The following is a 24,994-nucleotide window of genomic DNA, read 5'->3' on the forward strand; positions in this document are numbered from 1 at the left end:
GATTTTCTGTTACAATGACTCCGCATCAGCTGAGAAGCTTCTGAGCCAGAAACTCCTGTAGTTAGTTTGACAATAAGCAAGGATCTCATGATTTCAGCTGCAAAACGTGTGGACAAATGATGGCAGGATAATGGTGAAGACCTAAAATAGGAATAATCAGTCTGCAATGCAGGTCAGCTCGATTGTCTCGACTTTAGAACCCAAAAATTTTGTCAACTCTTGTTGCCTCTAATTTTGTGTGTTTACTTTCATGTCCTTTTTTTGCAAAGAAACAATTTGTTTTACTAATATTATACTTAAAACAGTTTCCCCTCTTATTATTCTCTATTTGTCTAGGATTACTTTTAGTACCAATTTTCTGCTGAATTATCATACCTCTAACATCAATACTATTCATTAATTCACTATTACTTCAAAACGCTCATAAGACTGATTCAGATGATAATTTACTGTCTTATTTCTACTTTAATAATTTATCATAATATTACTCTGGTTACTAATCACTAGGACCAATAATAAGACACTGCTTTCATTCAGTTTATCTCACTTTCAGTATTGCTGTGCATAGATTATTCTAGCTTTGTTCAGTAACTTTCTCCTCCTGTCTTCAGTTGACAATTCACCGACCAGTGCAAAGCCTGCTGGCCTTTGCCACAAAACCTCCCTCCTCCGGGAGATATCTTCCACTTTCACTTCAAGGAACCTTGCTCCCCTACCACAATGCAGTCTGGTATTCTTTGTTCACCGGCCTAAAGTCACTACTACTTCATACTGCACACGCTAATGTTCGATCTCTGCCACCTCTTCATAACAAAGTCTGTCACATATTTCAAGACATGGACGAACATATGATACTTCCGTCAGAGATGTGGCTCAAACAAAGTATGTCCAGAAGTTCCATAAATTGAGAAGACTACATCTTTTTAAGAAGCAACAGATGTAACTGACAACTGGGTGGAGTAGGGGCATACACATGCTCTGATTTATCACATAATGTGCTACACACATCCAATAATCATGAAGATAAACAAGAGGAATGTGTTCAGAGAGATTACATCCATTAACAGAAAGTCACCAATGTGCGTCCTCTACAAACGTCCTGAAGTAGCCAGGTTTGGCTGCTTTAAATTGCACTTTGAACCGACATGTGAGCATATAATTATGCGCCACTCAGATCTTCCCCTTTTCACAGAATTCTTAGCTGGTGAAGGCTTCTTAAATTTCCTTTCCATGGAACTCACTATATCAGAAAACTATCTTGTATATTTACAAACCCTTTTATACCTGCCACTGTTATTGTCATCGTCACTACTCTTACCACCACAATCATTAGTGGCAACAACTGTAATACTACTAGTACTGTCATCATTAATTTTTTTAGTTTATAGTCAGTATTACTTACATTGCCACTTCAGATATTCAAATCATTTTAATACTATTTGTCATATTAAAATTGTTGTTTCTTAGGTAACTAAGATATACTTGTGAAACCCTGGTCCGATGCAAAAGAGAACCTGATGGCTCTTGTCAGACTAGCATAAATAAATAAATAAATAAATAATGTCTTGCTAATTGGATGATCTCTGCTGGATATTTAATGTATGTATCTTGTGACACTTCCTCATACCATGTTATAATGGAGAGATTATCTGTAGGCTTCCTGTCCAATACCGAGTTTTCTCACAGATGAATTTTAGACCGTTTTCTGTGACATTTTATGAAGCTTTTCAAGGTCAAGTTTGACTTCTCTAGAGTTTCTTAGAATAGTGAGTGTGTACTAAAGCCATACACCTCATGTTTCCCTGCTCTTTTTTAATTTCAATTTGGCTTCCCTTATCTCCTTCACCTATGTCTTCATAACTTTTTTCAGAATTATTTTAAATTGGAGGGGGTCAATTTAACATTTAGGGTTGTACTCATTAATTTCTGTTGGATAGCTGCCACTGTTTTCCTGTCCCTTTTGAATTCCTCTGAAGTACCGAATCAAGATTTTTCTATCAAATCTTAAGCCTTTCTGACACTTGGCATAAGTTGCCACAGTATTTACAAATCATCATCTTTGCAAAATTGACTTTGGTTCCCATATCTGTTCTCTACACGATCGCCTTTTGCAAAATCATGCCTTATACTCAACTATTAATGGGCCTACTTGTTCATCCAGTTGACTTCACAGGGCTTTTTAAAGAACTTTGGACATAACAGGATGCAGCAAAATTCCCTGCAGTTATTCAGACTGCTTTTATCTCATTTTTGTGAAGATCAATTAATGCACATTTCCACTCTTCAGTAATTTTTTTTTCACTTTTACAAATGTGTAACATAATTCTGCCAGTTGGCTGTGTGAGATTACTGTTGCTCAGTATCCATATCTCGATACTTCTGCTATGAGTTTATGTCTTCTGTAGATGACTTGCTATTTTCCAAAGTACTGATTTCCTTCAATTCTTCAACAGATGATTTTTAATCTGAATTGTTTTGCCTCCAAAATCTAGTTCTTTCAGAGGCACACAGTCAAGATCTGAGTGAAAGTAATGGACTAAAATTGTTATTTTTTGTTGGTTTCAAGTGACCCAGTTTACACTCTTTTATAGCCTTGAACATTCTTTTCTGTACTTTCAAGAATTTGTGCCATTTTCTGGGGTTTGTAACTATTTAAAATTTTCAATGCTTGTTCCCTCGCATCTACTACACACTGATCATATGCAATGTTCTACTACCTGTGTTCTCTCCTCCTTTGTCATTAGCTTAATTTCATAATGATTTTTAGTATGTCTGCAAGTTTCTTACAATTCATGGTATATGAACGAATAATTTATTGAAAAATTTTTTACTCATAATATGAGTGTTAATGGATTAATGATGAGTGATTTATTCGTGTGTGTTTCTTATATGCAGGAGACGTTGAAATCAGTAAAAAATTCCTTCCTTGTTCTTACACTGAGTATTTTTGTATCCTTATTGGCTATAACAACATGGTATATCTGAAACTCACATAAAGTGGAGTTAAGAAAATTTCATTTTTGTAGGTTCTTCGCAGGTTTAATTTCTTGTGGTAGTGTTTTTGATCTCATTCGCCCAGCTTTATCTCACCATTTTCATATATTCTCTATTGAACTCCTGTTTTCCATAATTTTCTTGTTGGAACATATGCATGACATCCCACCAGTCAGACACTGAAGCAGTTCAGTGGCATGCTTTTAGATTTGCTACTATTAGCTTTGATTAGCACACAAATGTTATGGGTATGGTTCAGGAACTCAAACAGGAATCCTTAGAGGGAAGATGTTCTTTTCGAGAGTCAATGTCGAGAGGATTTAGGGAACTGGCATTTGAGGCTCACTGCAGATGTAAATGTTGATCAGTGTGTATTGTAAGGGAAACATAATGAAACTTTGTGTGTCTGATTTGGATACTACTATTTGTCTATTATATAATGCATCACACTTTGTGTATCCTCCAGAACTGTCAGAGACAGACAGTTTTATTTTTCTGTTTACTGTTTTTTCATCTAATGTCTTTTGTTAATGAAATCACCTGTTTGTGTATACTGAAATTGAAAATGATTAATAGGATTTAGTAATTTTAATATTCTGGACCAGTGAATTTTGATGTGTACCATAAATAGTGAGTTTTGATGTAACAATGGGAAGAAATCAATTATGTAAGGTTGCTGTTGGGCAGTATAGTCATGCATGGCGAACTTGTAAACATAGACAGATACCTTTTTTCTGGTGCACTGTGGATTGTAAAGATAATGGACAAACTGGAATTAAAGTTATGCATTCCAGATTAATTTTCCACATAATAGCATGAAGGCAGCAACTTGGAAATGATGCAGAGGCATGTTTACAAATGGAAAATTTTATGAAGCACAATGCCAAAAACTAAGTTAATAGTCCAAAATGTCGATTTACCTCTTATTGTGGACTGATGTAATGTGGGAAAATATCAGAGCAGTGACAGTAAAGGAACATATTTGCTAAATGAATGGATTTCAATATTGAACACATTCTCCTAACTGAATTCCATATGCAAAACTACTATGCCTGTGCCCCACATAAAATTATTATTGCACCATGCATATACAACAGAATGAAGGCTAACAAACAAATGCTTAATTTGGGAAGAGAAAATGTGATGCAGGAACCAGTTATGCCAGATTCACTCTTTTTTTAAATACCATATGCACTGTCCCTAGCATGATAAATTTTTTCCTTAACTGGTATGCTTGCACAATCACCAGGCATCAATGTGCCTGATGGTCCTTTACAGACACAATCAAGACAACAGAAATTACAGCGTGTATGGAGGCAACAGACAGTTGCTTTTCCCTCACTCTGCTTGCCAGTGGAAAAGGAAAAGAAATGACTGATAGTGGTGGAACATACCCACCGCCATACGCCATGAAGTGTCTTGCATAGTATGTTTTCTGATTTAGGTTTTTCAGTCCTCTTCCTTATATTCCCGAATGTTAGTTAGGTTTTATTCCTGTGAGAAGTTTATGAATCTAACCATCCACTTTCTCTTACGCAAGGTGGACAAAATTAATACAACAACATTTTATTTTACTGGGTTAAATTTTATGCTTCATACAAGCAGACCTTATCAAAGTTGTAGGTTGTGGCAAGAAGATAATTTATTTGGATCTGCTGTGACTTCTGTTGTGAGGAAATACACGTATTTATCTGCATGGGCCCAAGAGTTTTTCTGTGACTGACAAATCTATAAGTAATTCAACATATACCATTGAGGTAGCCATACTGTAACTATTTTAAGATCAATGCATCGAGGATGATCTGTCACATACAAATACACTCCTGGAAATGGAAAAAAGAACACATTGACACCGGTGACTCAGACCCACCATACTTGCTCCGGACACTGGAAGAGGGCTGTACAAGCAATGATCACACGCACGGCACAGCGGACACACCAGGAACCGCGGTGTTGGCCGTCGAATGACGCTAGCTGCGCAGCATTTGTGCACCGCCGCCGTCAGTGTCAGCCAGTTTGCCGTGGCATATGGAGCTCCATCGCAGTCTTTAACACTGGTAGCATGCCGCGACAGCGTGGACGTGAACCGTATGTGCAGTTGACGGACTTTGAGCGAGGGCGTATAGTGGGCATGCGGGAGGCCGGGTGGACGTACCGCCGAATTGCTCTACACGTGGGGCATGAGGTCTCCACAGTACATCGATGTTGTCGCCAGTGGTCGGCGGAAGGTGCACGTGCCCGTCGACCTGGGACCGGACCACAGCGACGCACGGATGCACACCAAGACCGTAGGATCCTATGCAGTGCCGTAGGGGACCGCACCGCCACTTCCCAGCAAATTAGGGACACTGTTGCTCCTGGGGCATCGGCGAGGACCATTCGCAACCGTCTCCATGAAGCTGGGCTACGGTCCCGCACACTGTTAGGCTGTCTTCCGCTCACGCCCCAACATCGTGCAGCCCGCCTCCGGTGGTGTCGCGACAGGCGTGAATGGAGGGACGAATGGAGACGTGTCGTCTTCAGCGATGAGAGTCGCTTCTGCCTTGGTGCCAATGATGGTCGTATGCGTGTTTGGCGCCGTGCAGGTGAGTGCCACAATCAGGACTGCATACAACCGAGGCACACACGGCCAACACCCGGCATCATGGTGTGGGGAGCGATCTCCTACACTGGCCGTACACCACTGGTGATCGTCGAGGGGACACTGAATAGTGCACGGTACATCCAAACCGTCATCGAACCCATTGTTCTACCATTCCTAGACCGGCAAGGTAACTTGCTGTTCCAACAGGACAATGCACGTCCGCATGTACCCCGTGCCACCCAACGTGCTCTAGAAGGTGTAAGTCAACTACCCTGGCCAGCAAGATCTCCGGATCTGTCCCCCATTGAGCATGTTTGGGACTGGATGAAGCGTCGTCTCACGCGGTCTGCACGTCCAGCACGAACGCTGGTCCAACTGAGGCGCCAGGTGGAAATGGCATGCCAAGCCGTTCCACAGGACTACATCCAGCATCTCTACAATCGTCTCCATGGGAGAATAGCAGCCTGCATTGCTGCGGAAGGTGGATATACACTGTACTAGTGCAGACATTGTGCATGCTCTGTTGCCTGTGTGTATGTGCCTGTGGTTCTGTCAGTGTGATCATGTGATGTATCTGACCCCAGGAATGTGTCAATGAAGTTTCCCCTTCCTGGGACAATGAATTCACGGTGTTCTTATTTCAATTGCCAGGAGTGTAATATCACAATTCATACCTTTGGCACCTTTGAAAATTTTTGGTTCAAACTGACAAATATCAATGATTCACTGAAAAGATGAATCATGTCCAATGTATTCTTCTGCAATCCATTAATAATAAGTTAATCAAAGGAGGAATACCTTTAAAATGACCTACACTCTCAGAGTTTAAACTTATACAAAATGTTTAACATCCAGAAGGGTCACTGAAAACATGGTTAAACATATTGCTACAAATTCTGTTTGGATTCTACTCAAAACAATATGCAAGAAACAGTTGCTAATCCACATCAAGTGGAATAGCACAAGAGTACTGTAAAATTATTAATTGCACTTATGTTAAGGAAACTCCATCTGTGCCTGTCCCACGGTAATGCATTTCTTACATTAAGCAATTACGCAAATACATTTTTATCCCTCTACATGCAATGAATCAGAGATGGGAGTGCTTACAGTATTCTCAGTTTCATCCACCTCCAAATTTAGTTCAGGATCCTCCTTGATAAAATCATTTGGCCAAGAGGTTCCCAAGTTATTTTCATGGCACTGAAAGAAAGAAAAAACTCTCAGTTAAAACTGCTTGTACCCTTCTGTACTTATGACATGGCTCTTAACATTCTTTTTTTATGAATATCATACAAATTTTCAGAGATTTGTATCATGTACATACACAAAAATTTTAAAAATATAATTTATTGAGCAGGTATTCTGCCAACATGTATCACTGTAATTTCACACAGTGCCATACTGCACTAATTTTACATATAATCAGTCAGTACATAGTGTACTTCATAGTGCTTGCTGGCCCTTATCCTTCATTTGGTAACCTCAAAGTTTGCCCGTACCAAGAAGAAGGGGGAGTGTGCTACTCCCTGTGCATTAACATAGGACAGTAAAGGTTGTAAGCCCAAGAACTGCAATGAAATGAATACCCCTAGCTGCACACAGGTATTGATATAAGTGAACGGGGACAGGTGAAAATGTGTGCCCCATCCAGGACTCAAACCTGGGATGTCCTGCATAAATGGCAGATGCTCAATCCATCTGGGCCACCCACGACACAGAGGATAGTGTGACTGCAGGGACTTATCTCTGGCATGCCTACCCTGAGACCCACATTTCCAACCTATTGTCCTGCGCTATACTCATAGTGCCCCTGCCCATTATACTCATTACTCGCAGCTTTTTATATATATATATATATATATATATATATATATATATATATATATATATATATAAAGGCTCACTGGCCATTTGACAATCTTCTTCCACACAGATGCACAAACAGTGCCCATACTCTTATGGGTATGGGCAAAAAGCCGCGAGTAATGAGTATAATGGGCAGGTGCACTGTGAGTATAGCGCAGGACAATAGGTTGGAAATGTGGGTCTCATGGTAGGCATGCCAGTGAAGTCCCTGCAGTCACACTATCCTCTGTGTCGTGGGTGGCCCAGATGGATTGACCATCTGCCATTTATGCAGGACATCCCAGGTTTGAGTCCTGGATGGGGCACACATTTTCACCTGTCCCCGTTCACTTATATCAATACCTGTGTGCAGCTAGGGGTATTCATTTCATTGCAGTTGTGTGTGTGTGTGTGTGTGTGTGTGTGTGTGTGTGTGTGTGTGTATATATATATATATATATATATATATATATATATATATATATATATATACATTCCATGAAGGAAAAATATACCTAAAAACAAAGATGATGTGACTTACCAAATGAAAGTGCTGGCAGGTCGACCTGCCAGCACTTTCATTTGGTAAGTCACATCATCTTTGTTTTTATATATATAAAAGATGGTATCTGTTTTTGTACCTGTCCTAAAGAACAGGTACCATTTTCATATACTCAAGAACTAAGAGTAGCACTGTCACTTGAGACTCAAGTGCACATGTAATTCGATGGCGTTTGTTGCTTCTGTCTCAACTTATTTCGAAAGATTGTTTATGGACTTTTGAGTGAATGGTTAAGAGTTGAAGGCTGTGATTATAAGGAGGTGCTGAGCGTTATAGTTACTGGTATTTATAGGAGAAAACCAACAAAACATGTCCACGGTTTTTGATCCAGTGAACCGATATGGGTGAAGAGAAACTAAGGGTAAATATTTTGTAAGTCTCCAAAAACTAAAGTAGAATTTAAAAATGGTTGACAGCAATTCCTCAGAAAGACAGTCTGACAGTTGTGTGTGTGATTCACATTTCAGTGAGGAACAACAAATCTTTATCACCAGTAAACAAGTTGAAATTTTAAGACAAGGGTGGTCTCTTAAAACCAGAGCAGCTCAGTGGTTCATCGTGTATTTCCCAGTTTACTGAAATATCTAACGAAAATATTACAGGAAAGAAAATCGTCAGTAAAGCACTTGCTTAAGGGAAGCTGTTGAAAGAAGACAGTAAACAAGCTGCAGTTTCAATGTCTGCCAGTGCTTTTTCAGCTGAGGAAAATGTAGGGAGCTGATCAGTACTGGACGGAGTAGTTATCACATTACAACAATGTTGATGTGCCAGGAACTGGAAATTGTCAGATTACGTGATAAATTAAGGACAGCAAATGCCGAAATCAATCTCTTCCAAAAACAAGTCTCAGATGAAAACCATAAGACAGCTCAGACAAATGTCCTAGATCATTGTAAACTCGGTAAAAACAGAAAATCATATTTGTCACTGTTAAAGAAATGCCAATTTAAAAACAGCAATAGAATGCATTATGTGATGTGACAATGAATTTATTCTGGATAGCATGCACTTGAAAAATAGTAGCTCAAAGGATATAGACATTGTTTGAAGCACGCATTGTTGAAACAACCTTCTGAAACATCTCCAAAATTAAATGATCTCAAATGCTCATGTGAAATTAACAAAGAGCCCATAGATAAATTAGGAATTATTTTCGGAAAGGACAAAATGAAAACAAAGGTACGCTGATTTTGGATGAAGTAAAGCACAAGGAAAGCTACATTTCAACAACACTTTGCTGAAAGTTTGTTTCGTTAATTTATGGGTATATACTTCAGACGATTGTAGTAGTAACTTTGCCTTTCATTGCTCTGGTGTTCATACGTGTTGCTCTGATTTATAACCGTATTCACCCTATTTTAGTGTACTCCAGTCACAATGCCACTCCTAGCGATGTCTAGCATAAATTGATTCAAGTAATTATCTAGCTAGAGCAAGCCAGAATGACACTTGTTTGATTCACTTCTTATGGTACAGTACACAACTGAATAAAAAGGTCCGGCAGCGTCTAGGAATTACTGGCATAGAAAATAAAGTTCCTTGCTCAATATCAAATACAGTTGACATGACACATTAACCATTACTATGGCAAGAGAGGATCCTATAGCATGATGTATGAGAAACCATGCATACAATGACTGTGGCTGGATGGTACGGTACATATTAGACCACAATCTCTGTAACAATGTATGATTTAACAAATGGTCTCTAGCATGGAAATCATGCATTTCTGGACATAAGACCTTTTCTGTTTTGTATCCTCTCCTCAATCAATCCCTGTTTGTAAATGATGGTGAAAACACCCTGTATCAGGGCCGGCCAAACACTGCACAGTGTGCAGACGTGCGGAAGTGCTGCACACTTGCGCACGTGTGCGACAGCGACATCTGTTATTAGACATGTGTCCTAATTGAACGGCGGCTGCTCCACTTCCCTATTTATGTGGTACAAGCAAGAGCGCAACATACCCAGTCTCGTTTACCCCTGGTAACCGTAACCTTAACAGAAGTATTGAGAAATGGCAGGTACTGTGAAAAAACAAAGGACGGGAGATCTATGTTCTCAGTCGTTTAAAAATGACTGGGAACTAAATTCGTTTTTGTATCTGTTGGTGAAAACTCGGTGTTTGCTATGCTGCCGAATAATAGGAGGCCAGCGCAAGTTTTCAATTGAAAGACACTACAATACATATCACAAAGACGAGTGTAGTGTACTCAAGAGTGAAGAACGACAAGCAAAATTAAATGTCCTTAAGAAAATGGATGAGACAACTCGATTATCATTTCTCATGACCAGTGATAAACGTGTTTTGATTTATTCCTTTCATACTTAAAAATTATTGTTTACTAACTGTGCATTAGTGCCTCATTCTACTCCATGTTACATTAGTATCAGGGAAGTTGGTCATTAAACCGATTGTTCCAATGTATACTTACATTTAGATTTTTTTTAATGTGTGAAGGGCTACACTCAGCTGAAGTCGATAAAATGTAACATCCATCGAATTGTCCGTTATTATGCAGAATTCAGACGGAGCTGATGAAAGATGTAGCAATAATGGTATTGAAATAACAGGTGATCATCGAGAGGTCTGCGGTTATCATTCTGTTCGGAGGTCAGTGAGACAGAAATTATGTGGGTGTGACTGAGGGCACCGAGAATTATTTATAGGAAACCTTGCATTAGTTTAATGTTATTTGAAATCATGAATAAGGTTCGTTGCAAGTCGCTAAGTGCTCTCTTTCTTAAATACTAGATCAAAAACATTACCCGTATCTACATGCCGTGAGTCAAGCTGCCTTAATATAAACCCACGGTTGTTAACTGTATTACTTGTCTTACTGGGTTAAACTCAACATAAAACTAGACATCTCAATGAGTAGACTGTGACAGTATTTTAAATGCTTAATACGCGAAATACCTTCCCATGGTTGGCTTGCAAGCTGTGGAAAGAGCACTAGAATGCGCCAGTACAGAGTATCCCAGCAAGTGGATAAAGCGACATCTATGGGTAGAAACATTCACTACATGAACGCTGATGGCTGCGGCGTGCACGCTGTAACCCGGAAGTTGCATATGTGCAGGAGCACCGCACACGTGCAGAATTTCTGGCCGGCCCTGCCCTATATAGTGGTGTTATGTTCAGATTATTAAATCAATGCTCACTGCATGTATTATGTGAGCTATAGTGTAAAGCACAAGCCTTAACGCAGGGCTGAGAAGTACTTAGTTTGTAAATGTGACAGTGTTGATGGGAAAGGGATTGGATTGGTAAATGTGTCATGTTGTTACTGCCTACTGTTGAAAGCATGTTGTAAAGCTGCGAAATTATGTTGCTGTCAGTGAATTAATGAATCATCAGAAGGTTGATGTTATTTCTTGTAACATTATCACTGTTTTTATAGTGTTATACTCACATAATATTTATATTGCCTGCCCTCATTCTTACTTTTCCAATTTTTATATGGGGCTGATCTGCAATTCCCATGAGAACTGATCATCTTTATTACAGAAAATAGTGATGCAGATGGTGGTTTCCATTCATTATACCAATGATGATAATGCATTCATGAGGCGCAAACAATTATGAACGAAGTATCTGATTGATCTGCAACCAGTGCACAGTGACTGAAATTTCTCACTTCCAGGAGATCATTAGAGATGTTTGTCAGAACAGAAAAAATTTTCCAATATTAAATATTTCTTATGACATTCTTAACACATACCATTGTTCTTCCCCTCATTAATGTGTTGTTAAAAATTCTTGTTGTTAAAAATTCTTTTCAAATAACCAACTCTTTCTCCCTCTCTCACATTAATTAATGGTCTCACTGTGTTAAAAAGCCACAAAAGATTCCCATGCATATAGAACAAATCAGCGTTTTCCTATCTCTTAAGGTATCAAATACATTCCTCTGTAGTTCTCTCATGTTCATATTATGCAGTGTTAAGGCAGAAAGAGTCACCTGTACTGGATCATGATGGCAGTTTAATTATTGTATTAAATCCAGGAATTCGAATTTGCTGCTTGCAGGTCATTTGTGATGCTGTTTGTATTTTGTCGCCCTATACCGGGAAATGCTGCATGAACGGTCAGTCACAGCTGGATAAGAATTCAAAGTCGTGCAGAGATTGTGATTGCTGTAAATGTTAAGAAAATATATATATATTTATATAGTGTGTGTGGGGGGGGGGGCGGAATTGAATTCCTAAGTGACTTAATTGCTGAGGCCATCAGTCTGTTCAGAAATGTAAAATTGCACTTTTATAGCACACTTTGGTTAACTGGTAAAATACTGGTAAAATGCAACCAGTCCACAAAGGAGATTGCTTATAAAACATTTGTACAATCCACACTAGAAGCCTGCTCAGGTGTGTGGCACTTGCACCACATATGATTGTCACAGAATACTCAAAATATACAAAGATGAGCGGCACAAATTTTCACAATTGACAGTGTCGTGCAGATGCTAAGAAACAAGACACACAGATGCTTTAAGATTGATGCAAACTATCCTATGAAATACTATTTACAGAGATTTAAGAACCAGCTGTAAGTGAAAAATCTAGAAATACATATCATCCTATTACGTATCACTTCCCTGGGAGCATAAGGACAAGACTTGATTAATTACAGCATGCACAGAGTCAATTTCACAACAATTTTTCTGCACTCTGTATGTGAATGGAATGGAAGAAGCCCTACTTACTGGTGCAGTAGGAAGTACTATCTGCCTTGTAACTCTCAGCAGATTCCAGAGTATGGATTTTTATGAGGACATGGATGTAGATGCTGTTCACTCTTTTTCCATTTTCCCTTCCATTCACCTATAATAATACAACACAACATTTCCAGCTGAGTTAGAATCTACACTTTGAGTGTACTAAAAGGATGTCTGCTGTACTTGCAAGCAGTAGACTGCACTTCCACCCTTCCACCTTACCCCCTCCCCCCCCCCCCAACACACACACACACACACACACACACACACACACACACACACACACACACACACACACAGCTACAGTTCCCTTCCCTTCAGAGTAGTGGCATGTGAAGAACTGCACTGCTAATTGTCAGTAACAGTTAGGAGATACAGATGAAAGTCTCATGCTGCCCCTTGAGACTACTTGTGTGTGTATGGATGGCCAGAGACTGATCTAGCAGTGCTGAGATTATCTGGGCACAGAAGTTACCAATTCTCTTTGTGTATGCCCTGATTCCTTTTATTTTATCATCATTTCTCCTGATGTAGTTGGGTGTCAAAACATATTTTGGCATTCAGAGGAAAATTGTTGGTGATTGAAATTTTGAGGAAAGAACTCAATACAAAGAGAAACGCCTTTCTTCCCCTTACCACATCAACTCATAATGTACACATGACACTTTTCCCACTACTTTGCAATAATACAAAATAACCTTTCCTTCTTTGAACCATCTCAGTACCCTCCATTAATCCTATCTACTAAGGATCCCATACTGTACAGCAACCATTAAATCTGTATGATTTATCATGTAAACCAAAAGTGGAGTTCTACAATTCTGGTGTGGGGGACTTCACACCTTCTATTGTTCAGTGTCAACTACCACTTTCCACAGACTTGATGGCAACAATCAGTACAGAGCTGTTTACTGCCAATTTTTTTTTACTCAACGTGATTATGTATTTTATACAGGTAGTTGGTTATTAGTGTGTTTAACTGCCATTTCATTATGGGTAGAAATTGTTGCCTTGAAAGGAGAGTTGTAAAAATTTGCAAGTCCTACCTGGCGAGCATGTACATTTGCCGTAAGTTAACTGGCACAAATTTGTAGAATTTCTTTTTTTATATATTTTGGAAATGTTAATGTTAACTGTGAGTGTGTGTACATTCACATCTTAATTCTGCAAACCACTGTGATGTGCATGGCAGAGGTAACATCCCACTGGCTTTTTCCCCATCCTATTCACACATGGGCCACAGGAAGAATGACTGTTTAAATGTGTTCAAGAAATCTGCAGTAAATCTAATTTTGAGAAGACACATATGGATGGTATACATATGGGACTTAAGCACCAGGTGGTTGTAATTAAAGAGCAGCTACTCGCACAGGTTCAGTGTGGACTTTGATGATCATATCAAAGCAAAACTTAGTAGCTGCATTAATGGGGAACTGGTTTACACTGGAAAAAATCAGTTCCGACTTTGGACACCCCAGTGCAAAATTTGACACTGTACACTGTTTGTCTGACACTATGACATAAATGCTAACACTGTTTGTCTGACACTATGACATAAATGCTATCATTTGACAAACCATAACGTGAGTGAACAGTGTGGCCATCAAGTGAGACTATGGGCTTTTAGTGAAGCAGTTTTCTGTGAAGAGCGGGAATACAGTGCTGCACTGACACAGTAAGGTCAGAGCAGAGGACCAATGTCATTAAATGGTTTAAAGGAGATAAATTATAAAATTATAAAACATAAGTGAGCTTGGTGCAGCATCTGGAAGAAAGAGGCACCTTATCTGGATGGAGTTGATTGCTATAACTGACCAAGTTGCAAATGTCCCAGTTAGGGCTAGTGTTTGTGTTGTATTATGAGAACTGTTCATTCCACAGTGTTGCATGGAGTACCTGACTGACACTTTTACTGATCCTTTTATCATACTGGTATTTTTTTGTTTTTGCTTTGCTTTGACTGGGTCAGTTTGGCTGGACCACCAGAATGCCAATCTTATGTGCTGCTGCAGATAAAATGAGTACACCATTTGTTTGCAAATTGTATTTACAAGCCTCAAACAGCAGCAACTTATTTTCAGTTATCTGTGTGGATACAGTTTACTTTCTAATTTCTTTCATGTCTGAATACTTACCAGGCACAGTCTAGCATCCTAATAATTGGGTAGTGTGCAGTTTTTCCATCTTTGATATGAATAGGGGCTGACTGCTCTGTACAGATTTGAGCCTAGTTCGTCACTTAGCAAACAGCTCCAGGTGGTGTTGGCTTTGGTCACACTGCTTGAGGCTGTTGCCAATTGGCATCATTATGGAAGACTAGATGTCTACTATGTCCCACACATCCCCCGATTGGTCCACTACTGTGGCCCTCCTTGGAACTGCCTGCACTGGAGGTGACCTATCACCTGTGATTGAGTGATAGGTAGCTCCAGCAAAAGAATTTCTGAGGGGTTGTTCAGAGTTCCACCCCAGATAGTATGACAAACAAATTCTGGATGCTATTTGTGGCTGAGCCAGATGAAGGCACTCTTCTTCTCCAGAGCAAGTCTCTCAGCTCACAAGGTCTGGGCATTCACACAGGGTGGATTTACTGGTAGTTGGGAGTACCAATATCAGGGAATATAGGTGCCAAGAAGGGGAAGGAATCTAGTGTGCAGTGTGCACATATCAGGAGGAATTTTTGAAGGGATTATCCTAGATTGGGAATGGGTGCTTCCAGGTACCATGAAGAACAAAGGGTACTGCCAAGTGCAGGTAGTGGCTCATGTTGGAACTAAAAAGATGGATTGGAAGAGATTCTATGATTTTGATTGGCTAGCTGTAGTGGCTAGTAGTAAAGACCAAGTCTTGGTTGTGAGATTAAGGCAGAGCTCACCATCTGTAGCATTGTATACATAACCATCTGTGGTCCTTGGGTACAGAGGCCAGTGGATGGCTCGAATCAAGGGTCCAAATGGTTCTGAAACCACGTAGGCTGAAGATTCCTTGACTTGCAAATAGGGTGGTGGGTTTCTGGATTCTGCGTAATAGGTCAGGGGTCCACTATACACAGGAAGTGGCTACACTGGTAGTGGGACCTGTGTAAAGGGAACTGGGTAGTACTTTTAGGTTCCCATGGAAGGAACATTTTCTTGCAAACTGCTAGTGGGAAAGTTCAGATAACCAGCTTATGCAACTGACTGTAGAACGATACACTGCCACCAACATAGATCCCAGAAGGCTTAAGAATACAGGATAAAAAAATCAGGGCTCCTATGGAAAAACCCTGTTTGCAGGGACCAAACAAAAACATGTAACACATAATGCAACACTGGGTTCACATCAATTATTTTTGCACTTTTCTTTCCGATATTGATTTGTATCCTGCAGGACTGTGGACAAAAACAGGAAATAAGGGAAAAGAAAGGTGTCAGTTTCCAGGCAACCCTAAAACTCACAAGGCTATATATCAGTCTGCCACAACATAGATTTCATCTCTGAGAGAAAGCTGTTAATAATATTTGAAGAGAGGCAGTGAAACACTGCTCTACACCCCAATACAAGAACCTCTTGGAAGCAGCAGGAGAACATGAAGTAGAACTATGCAGACAATACCACTCACCAAAACTGGGATTTGTATACCAAATAAAATCAATAAAATTTCAAAATTAAAGTTGCACATATGTTCTGTATACACACATATATGATTATATAACATTAACAGAATTGTCATCATGTGTCAAAAGCATGCTGTGAAGGAAAGGCCATCCACAAAATGATTAGTTTGTATGTTAATGGCATGAATGAGCTGGTTGACAGCTGTGCATTGTCTATGATGTAATATCTTCCCATTAGCTGTCAACAAACCGATCCAGAGACATATTACAAATATCTACTTTCTACCATAAACAAGTGCAGTACGTGGACAACTGTTTGTAAAGTTTAGCTAATAAACCTGTCTACTGGAGTTGACTTGAGGAACTATGTTATTAATGGGGGCACATTAAAGCCATTTCAAAGTAATGAATGTACATATAAAGTACCCGCACTTACCATGTCTCCATGGCAAGGACTAAGGAACAACAGAAGCTCCTGGTTCCAATGATGATGCCACAGGCCTAAACTTTCCAGTGTTCTTGACCTTGCTGGTTTGTTTTCAGCCAAAAGGAAAGGGAGGGTACTGGCTGCAAGATTATTCCAGTTTGCCTTGTTAAGAGGCATGATGTGCTCAGCATTGTTGAGCGGACACCCAAACTAATCCAACTTGTGTATTTGGGCCTGAAGAATGCCTCACTGCAATATCCAACCAAGCAGTGAGGGGTTGCTCTTCACTGGGAAATTCAGTGTCAGAAGAGAGAGAGAGACTCAGGCACACAGCAGCCTAGTGTAGTGATACATGCCACCATGGAGAAGTGATGCATATACCTACATCATCTTTCCAACAAATGCTACTCCCAACTACGAAGCTATTTACGTAACAAGATTACAGAAACACATTATTTGTGTTGAGTGTAAAAGTACAGGGCATAAGAGGCATGTCAATAACTTTTGTTTGCCAAGGTTCCATCCGAGATATGGTGTTCCAATGGTGAGTTTGGGTAATATGGACTACAACTGCTGGGATTTCAGATCCACCTGTTATGCTAACAACTTGTTTATAAATGCCCAGATATGTTTCAGCACTTTTCTGCCTTCATCAGTGGGTACTTTTATTTAGCTACATGTTTCAAGTAATAATGATCCTAACAAAATTAGATCTCCTAACAGTTTGTGCCTTTTCACTACTACCTAATTTTTCTATATTTCTGGGTTATGTATGATCCTCGATATTTTTCTACATACAGATAGATTGTCATTTGCAACTGAATTATATTCCTGTGAGTTGGGTTGACTAATCAGCAAATCTCTACCTATGAAGCAATTTTGTTGCACCACAAAATTTCATGTCCATTTTGTAGAACTCCACTCACAAGCTCTACTTCTTTACTTTAGCTCCCCTCTGCCTGTGCCAAGGTGAAGGCTCAAATAAGAATATTTTTTGATTTTATGATGATCTCAGCTCCATATTTTCTGACCTGTGTTATTCAGTGGAAGATGATAGGGTACCTCTGCAAAGCCCATGAGGGAACTATGGTCAAGAGGAAACAAAACACTTAGCAGGCTACATGCAGAATGAATTTTTAGGTTAGAAAACCACCTGTGAAGACAATAAGTATATAAATGCAGATCTAAGTGTTGGTCACATAATTTTGGAACTGAGGAAAATACATGTCAAATGTCACAAAACCTAATGAAACCCAAGGTAAAAGTAAAGCTTTCAACAACCTGGAGGTAGTTATTAACACCTTAGTGCTCTATTAGGCATTGTCTTACTGGATGTGGTAAGCCACTAACTTCCCCCAACTTATGAACTCACTGACACAGTAAGTTCCATGAGGTCCTCGAGCTTCGCACTGGAATGGAAACTCGTTTTCCACATATACAATTTCCATGTGAAAAAGTTACAGGTGATGCTTGGGACTGAACCCAAACACTTTATTTTGTAGCCTCACTCCCATTCAATATGCAATCCTCTTACTCTTAGGAAAGAGTGTAAGCATTCAAGACAAGATCCGGAATTTCATTAACTAACAGTGGGATTGTACACACAACACTGGAAGAAAAAATAGAAATAATTAGCTACAAAATCTGATATTCCATACAGAGGACCCACTAGAAAGCTGCACCACAGAGCACAGGTAGTAATACATTTATCATCATGAAAAATCAGTACTGTACAATGAAAAAAATATGCATTTATCTCATTACATGTTACTGAAATTTGAAATCTGCATGCAGGTAAGTATCAAATACGAGGAAAAAATAATTTTAAAGTGTCAAATGTGATGTGGAAAAAATAATTGTTTAGAAAACCCACACAAAAGGAAAATATTTATTCTGTTAGCACTAGACATGCCAAAAATAATAAATTCTCTAAATACAGAGATTGGAATATGAGCACTGGACTACTGAAGGATCACAGGTTGCTACTGTTAAAAAGAAATTCTGAAAGATAGGAACATACTTCTCCCTAACAAACCTGGTAAAGTGATCAGACATGACGTAACAGCAAATACAAACAGCATGCGGAATGTTGTGGAAGACAATGAGGACCAGCAAATGTTAACATTACATAGTTTCATGACAGCAAGTACCTGTACAGCAAAGCCAAATGAAGCTAAATCCCCGAATCCCCATGGCCAACCAAAAGTCGAACATATGAGAACCATCAAGACAGCTTATATAAGAAGCCTTCCCAACTTCTGAACAAAAATGTTAGAAAAGGGATCAAAGACATCTCTACAAATGATAGTTGACAATGATGCACATGGTAGCAAAACAGAAGACAGTAACAGAAAAGACATAATTACAATGCTTTGCCTTACGAAGTTTCTCCACTAAAGAACATAAAAATGCATTTCAAATTTTTTACTACAGCATAGATACTAAAACGACAGATACATAATTGACTAAGGTGGGGACAAGAGGGAGAAGGAAAAACATAACTTATTCTACACAGTAGACCACTAGACCTAAAGGGGCAGCCAACAAATTAAACAAAACAAGTGGGTGTTGCAGAACCACCTCTGGCAATGGAACTGTTACTTTATGGAACATGGGCTTTTTAAGGGAATAGAAAAATGCACAGGTCGTTTCAGATTGTAAGAGGAGGCACAGGAAACATGTTTGGGGCTAAAGACCTAAACAGCAGGTAATTTTGTTCCCCTATATGATTTTGTAAAGAAAACAGTTCCTCTGCAAGAATTAAAATGGATCCTACAGTCATTGATTGCTCTATTCACTCACAGTTCTGCTGCAATTTTGAATACCAGAAGATTTAAGCTAATCAGTAACATTCACATTGCAATCTAATGACTGCCTAATATTAGAGAATCGTCTATGTAACAACAGATGTAAAAATTTATTTCGGCTGCACTGATGAGTTAAACCTGGATTTCTTGCATTTTATGGGCTGTCACCTTAAGCATTACGGACACATCCCTGTGACAGTAAGAACTTGACAGAAAAGGGGATCTTGCAGATCATCCTCTCTTCAATTTCTTTCAGATTTACAGTATTTGGAGTTTAGTGCTGGAACATCAATTTCCTAAACCAGCACTATGCAGTTACCAAACAACTAAAATAATTTTACTTTAAGATCAGAAGATATCTGAGTGCTGTCTACCACAAAATATTTCCTATTTATTAACACAACTGCTGATAATTTAGAGTAGAGCATAAAAGTGCCTTAATGAGAAAGTTCCTGGTTCGAATCTCCTAGTAGGAACTACTACTTTTTAAAAACTTCCAAAACTACTAAAAACTGCAAATTTAACAAATACTGAATTTTAATGGTTTGGTGAAAATTCATATTTTTTCATCATTTGACATATTAAAAGAAATATTTTGATGAATTTATGTGAGATTTCTTTCTTTTCCATTTGATGCTCTTTATTTTTGTACCAAAATGTAATTTCTCAAGAGTACTTACATTTTTATGTAACTTTTAATTAAAAGTAAGTATTAAAAGTATGATTCAGCATGAATTAAAATTACCATTCGTTTTACATATGGAATGCAAATAAAACTAAAAGAACTGGTAGCACTTAGTGTGATCTGAACCACCAATTTCATGATTATTATACTATTGTCCTATGCATTCAGCTACAGACAACTACAAATAAATTTTTTATACTTACCAGCACTCACAAATCACCCAATTGCCATATGCATTCCTTGTTTCTACTTTTATGGAGAACTGTGTCATACTGCTTCACAAAATATTTGGCTGGTCACTGACCGTCAAATCCTGAACCTAAGATGAAAATCTATGAGGACATGCAAGTGACATCCCCTTGGCAGCCCTGGAGGCATGCTTGGTTAGGGTAATTGTTGAAGTAACTGATCCTGAAACTAGGAGTTACAGCCTCAAATCGGAGACATAGCAACAGTTTTCATCTGTTAGTTTGTATGGGTGCCAATGCAGTCTCACAGAATTGTTATACTCATATAGATAATGAAGTAATTCTACAGATATACATGCTAAAACTAGTTCTCCTGCTCAAAGACAGCAGTTTAAACAACAGTGCACAGGCCCCACCCCAAATGAACCATGGACACTGCTCGGGCAGGGTTGCTTGCATGTCAACAATACTGAAAACAGTGTTAGGTGCAAACACAGGTAAGTATTATCTGAGGAGAAATCAAGCTAACACATGGTTCCTCAAGAGGGGGCAAAATCCTTTTCAGCAGTTGCTAGAGCAATGGTCTGGATGATCAACTGACCTGGCCTTGTAACATTAACCAGCTTCCTGTGCCAATACTGCAAATTGCTGAAAGCAAAGGGAAACTGTAGTTGTGTTTGTTTTTCTTCTGAAGAGCATGCAGCTCTATTGCACAGAATTATCTTAGGCAAAATATTCTGGAGGTAAAATAGTCCCACACTCAGATCTCCAGGCAGAGACTACTCAGGAGGATGTAATCAGGAAAAGCTGGCCAGGCAGTCTATATGTCTGTGGTTTTTTTTGTTTTTTTGTTTGTGGTTTTAGGGCGCAAAACTTCTATGGTCATTAGCGCCCAGCCCGTGACTTAAGACAGTAAAAAACTGAAATTGAAAACCAGCAGCAATGGGAACAAAGTCATAAAATTGGAGAAACTAAAAGTAGAAGGAATGCTTAAAAATCCACTACAGAAAGGGGGTGGTTGTCCCCAAAAAAAGCGTCAAATGACTGACGTCATTTCACTGTCACTAATAAACTGGAGAACGCAGTCGGCTGAGCGCGTGTCATCTGCTAAAATCAACGATAGATCAGGCGATAGCTGTAGACGGGAGTGTAACGGATTAAAATAGGGGCATTCAATTAAAGGGTGTCTTACCGTCCACAGCTGAGAGCAGTGGGGACAGAGTGGGGGAGGATCACCGCTTAAAAGATGTCTATGGCTAAAAAGACAGTGCCCTATCCGGAGTCTAGCTAAAATTACCTCCTCCCGACGACGCGTTCGGGAGGAAGAGGTACAAGCGCAAGGGCTTTCACTTCCCGCAATTTATTACGGGGAAGTGTTGACCAATGCGCATGCCATAAATGAGCAACTTTGCGACATAAACCGCTCCGTAGATCAGTGAAGGGAAGCGACTGAATAGCTGGCCGAGGAAGACAGACTGCAGCCTTGGCCGCTATATCGGCCGCCTCATTCCCACAGATACCAGCGTGTCCCGGGAGCCAGAGGAACGCCACCGAGACGCCCCCCAGGTGGAGCAAGTGCAGACAGTCCTGAATCCGGTGGACCAGAGGGTGCACAGGGTAAAGAGCTTGGAGACTGAGGAGAGAGCTGAGAGAATCTGAGCAGATAACGTACTGTATCCGCTGATGGCGGCGGATGTAGTGGACAGCCTGGAGAACAGCGTAAAGCTCCACAGTATAAACCGAACACTGGTCGGGAAGCCGAAAGCGATTTGGGGTGTCGCCAACAATATAGGCACTCCCTATACCTAACGATGTTTTCGAGCCGTCGGTGTAAATAAATGTGGCGTCCGTCATTTGTGCACATAGAGCAGCAAATGCCCGACGATAAACAAGTGTACAGGTACCATCCTTGGGAAATTGGGAAAGGTCACGGAGCAGGCAGATCCGGGGACGGAGCCAAGGCGGTGCTGTACCCCAAGTTGTCAAGGTGGTTTTAGGAAAGCGGCAGGAAAGAGAATGGAGCAGTTGATGGAAGCGGACTCCCGGGGGTAGTAGGGAGGAGGAGCGGCCTGCATACCCTACATCAAAGGAGGCGTCGAAAGAAAAGGTCATGGGCTGGATTAGCAGGCATGGAAGACAGATGGCTAGCATAACGACTCAGGAGGACTGCTCGCCGATTGGACAGCGGAGGTTCAGCAGTCTCAGCATAAAGGCTTTCCACAGGGCTAGTGTAAAAAGCTCCAGACACTAAACGTAATCCACGGTGGTGGATAGAGTCGAGACGCCGAAGAATGGACGGCCGAGCAGAGGAGTAGACTATGCTTCCATAATCCAATTTCGAGCGCACTAAGGCGCGATAGAGGCGGAGAAGGACCACTCGGTCCGCTCCCCAGGAGGTACCATTCAGGACACGGAGGGTGTTAAGCGATCGCAGACAGCGAGCCGAAAGATAGGAAACGTGGGAGGACCAGCACAGTTTTCTGTCAAACATAAGACCCAAGAATTTAGCGACGTCTGAAAACGGAAGGTTGACAGGACCTAGACGTAAGGAGGGCGGAAGAAACTCCTTACGTCGCCAAAAATTGACACAAACGGTCTTACTGGGTGAGAAACGGAAGCCGGTTTCGATGCTCCACGAGTGGAGGCGATCGAGACATCCTTGAAGACTTCGTTCAAGAAGGCTGGTCCGTTGAGAGCTGTAGTAGATCGCAAAATCGTCCACAAAGAGGGAGCCCGAGACATCAGGAAGGAGACAATCCATAATTGGATTTATGGCGATGGCAAACAGTACAACACTCAGCACGGATCCCTGGGGTACCCCGTTTTCTTGGGAGAAAGTACGGGAGAGAGTAGTGTTCACCCGCACCCTAAAAGTGCGCTCTGCCATAAATTCGCGAAGAAAAACGGGCAGCCGGCCTCGAAAGCCCCAAGAGAACAGTGTGCGGAGGATGCCTGTCCTCCAACAGGTATCGTATGCTCTCTCCAGATCGAAAAATATTGCTACCGTTTGGCGTTTCCGGAGAAAATTGTTCATGATATAAGTGGAGAAAGCAACAAGATGGTCAACTGCAGAACGATGCTTCCGAAATCCGCATTGGGCTGGTGTTAAAAGACTGCGGGATTCCAGCCACCAAGCTAAACGGTAATTCACCATACGCTCCAAAACCTTACAGACACTACTCGTGAGAGAAATGGGGCAATAGCTAGAGGGGAGATGTTTGTCCTTTCCAGGTTTCGGAACGGGAACGACAATAGCTTCCCGCCACCGTCTGGGAAAGGTACTGTCGGTCCAAATTCGATTATAAAGGCGAAGGAGGTAATGCAGACTATGGGTTGATAAATGCAGCAACATTTGGACATGGATACCATCCGGTCCTGGGGCGGAGGAGCGAGAAGAAGAGAGGGCATGTTGGAGTTCCCGCATGGAGAAAACAGTATTGTAGCTTTCGTGATTTTGAGAGGAGAAAGCAAGATGTCGCACTTCTGCTGCACGTTTCTTCGGGAGAAACGCTGGCGGGTAATTTGAAGAGCTCGAAATCTCAGCAAAGTGCTGACCCAACGAGTTAGAAATTGCAACGGGGTCCACTAAGGTATCATGCGCGACAGTGAGCCCAGAGACCAGGGAGAAACTAGGCGCGCCTGAGAACCGTCGAAGCCGACTCCAAACTTCCGAGGAGGGAGTGAAGGTGTTAAATGAGCTAATAAAGAATTTCCAGCTTGCCTTCTTGCTATCGCGGATGACGCGACGGCATCGCGCACGGAGCTGCTTATAGCGGATACAGTTGGCCAAAGTAGGATGGTGACGGAAAATGCGAAGAGCACATCGCCGCTCACGTACTGCGTCACGGCATGCCTCGTTCCACCAAGGAACTGGGGGGCGCCGGGGCAATTCGGAGGTGCGTGGTATTGAACGTTCCGCAGCTGTAAGAATAACGTCGGTAATATGTGTAACCTCATCGTCGACACTGGGAAAGCGACGGTCATCGAATGTCGCTAGAGACGAAAAAAGTGTCCAATCTGCTTGGGCAAATTTTCAGCGTCGCGAGCGCATATATGGCAGTGGAGGCTGCAGTCTAAGGACACATGGAAAGTGGTCACTCGAGTGTGTATCATCAAGGGCGAACCATTCAAAGCGCCGAGCTAGCGGAACAGTACCGACCGCAAGGTCCAAATGAGAGAAATTTGTCGTGGAGGCAGACAAAAATGTGGGGACCCCAGAGTTGAGGCAAACTAGATCCGCTTGGTGGAAGACGTCTAGCAATAGAGAGCCACGTGGACAAGGATGTGGAGATCCCCAAAGCGGGTGGTGGGCATTGAAGTCCCCAACCAGCAAATAGGGGGGTGGAAGCTGACCAAGAAGATGAAGGAGATCAGCTCGTGCCATTGGTGTGGATGATTGAATGTATACAGTACAAAGAGAGAACGTGTATCCAGAAAGGGAAAGACGGTCGGCGACAGCTTGGAAGGAACTGTTTAAGGGGATTGGGTGATAATAGAGAGTATCATGGAGAAGAATCATGAATCCTCCATGGGCTGGAGTGCCTTCAACAGAGGGGAGGTCATATCGGACGGACTGAAAATG

The 24,994-nt window shown here is 40.9% G+C and overlaps 1 protein-coding gene across 14 annotated transcripts in view; it reads right to left on the bottom strand.

Moving 5' to 3' along the window:
* The window catches only part of LOC126108118 (zinc finger protein ZFP2-like), a 205,158-nt gene that overhangs the window by 23,181 nt on the left and 156,983 nt on the right, over positions 1–24,994 (bottom strand). For 7 of the 14 annotated variants that reach the window (XM_049913354.1, XM_049913352.1, XM_049913357.1 and 4 more), the window contains exon 4: positions 6,689–6,781. The exons of the other annotated variants lie outside the window; for them this stretch is intronic. In XM_049913354.1, the coding sequence (XP_049769311.1) occupies positions 6,689–6,781 (93 nt within the window). The remainder of the gene's footprint in view (positions 1–6,688; positions 6,782–24,994) is intronic. 14 annotated transcript variants of the gene reach the window in all.

Source organism: Schistocerca cancellata, chromosome 11 (genome assembly GCF_023864275.1).
Source record: "Schistocerca cancellata isolate TAMUIC-IGC-003103 chromosome 11, iqSchCanc2.1, whole genome shotgun sequence".
NCBI classification, from domain to species: domain Eukaryota; kingdom Metazoa; phylum Arthropoda; class Insecta; order Orthoptera; family Acrididae; genus Schistocerca; species Schistocerca cancellata.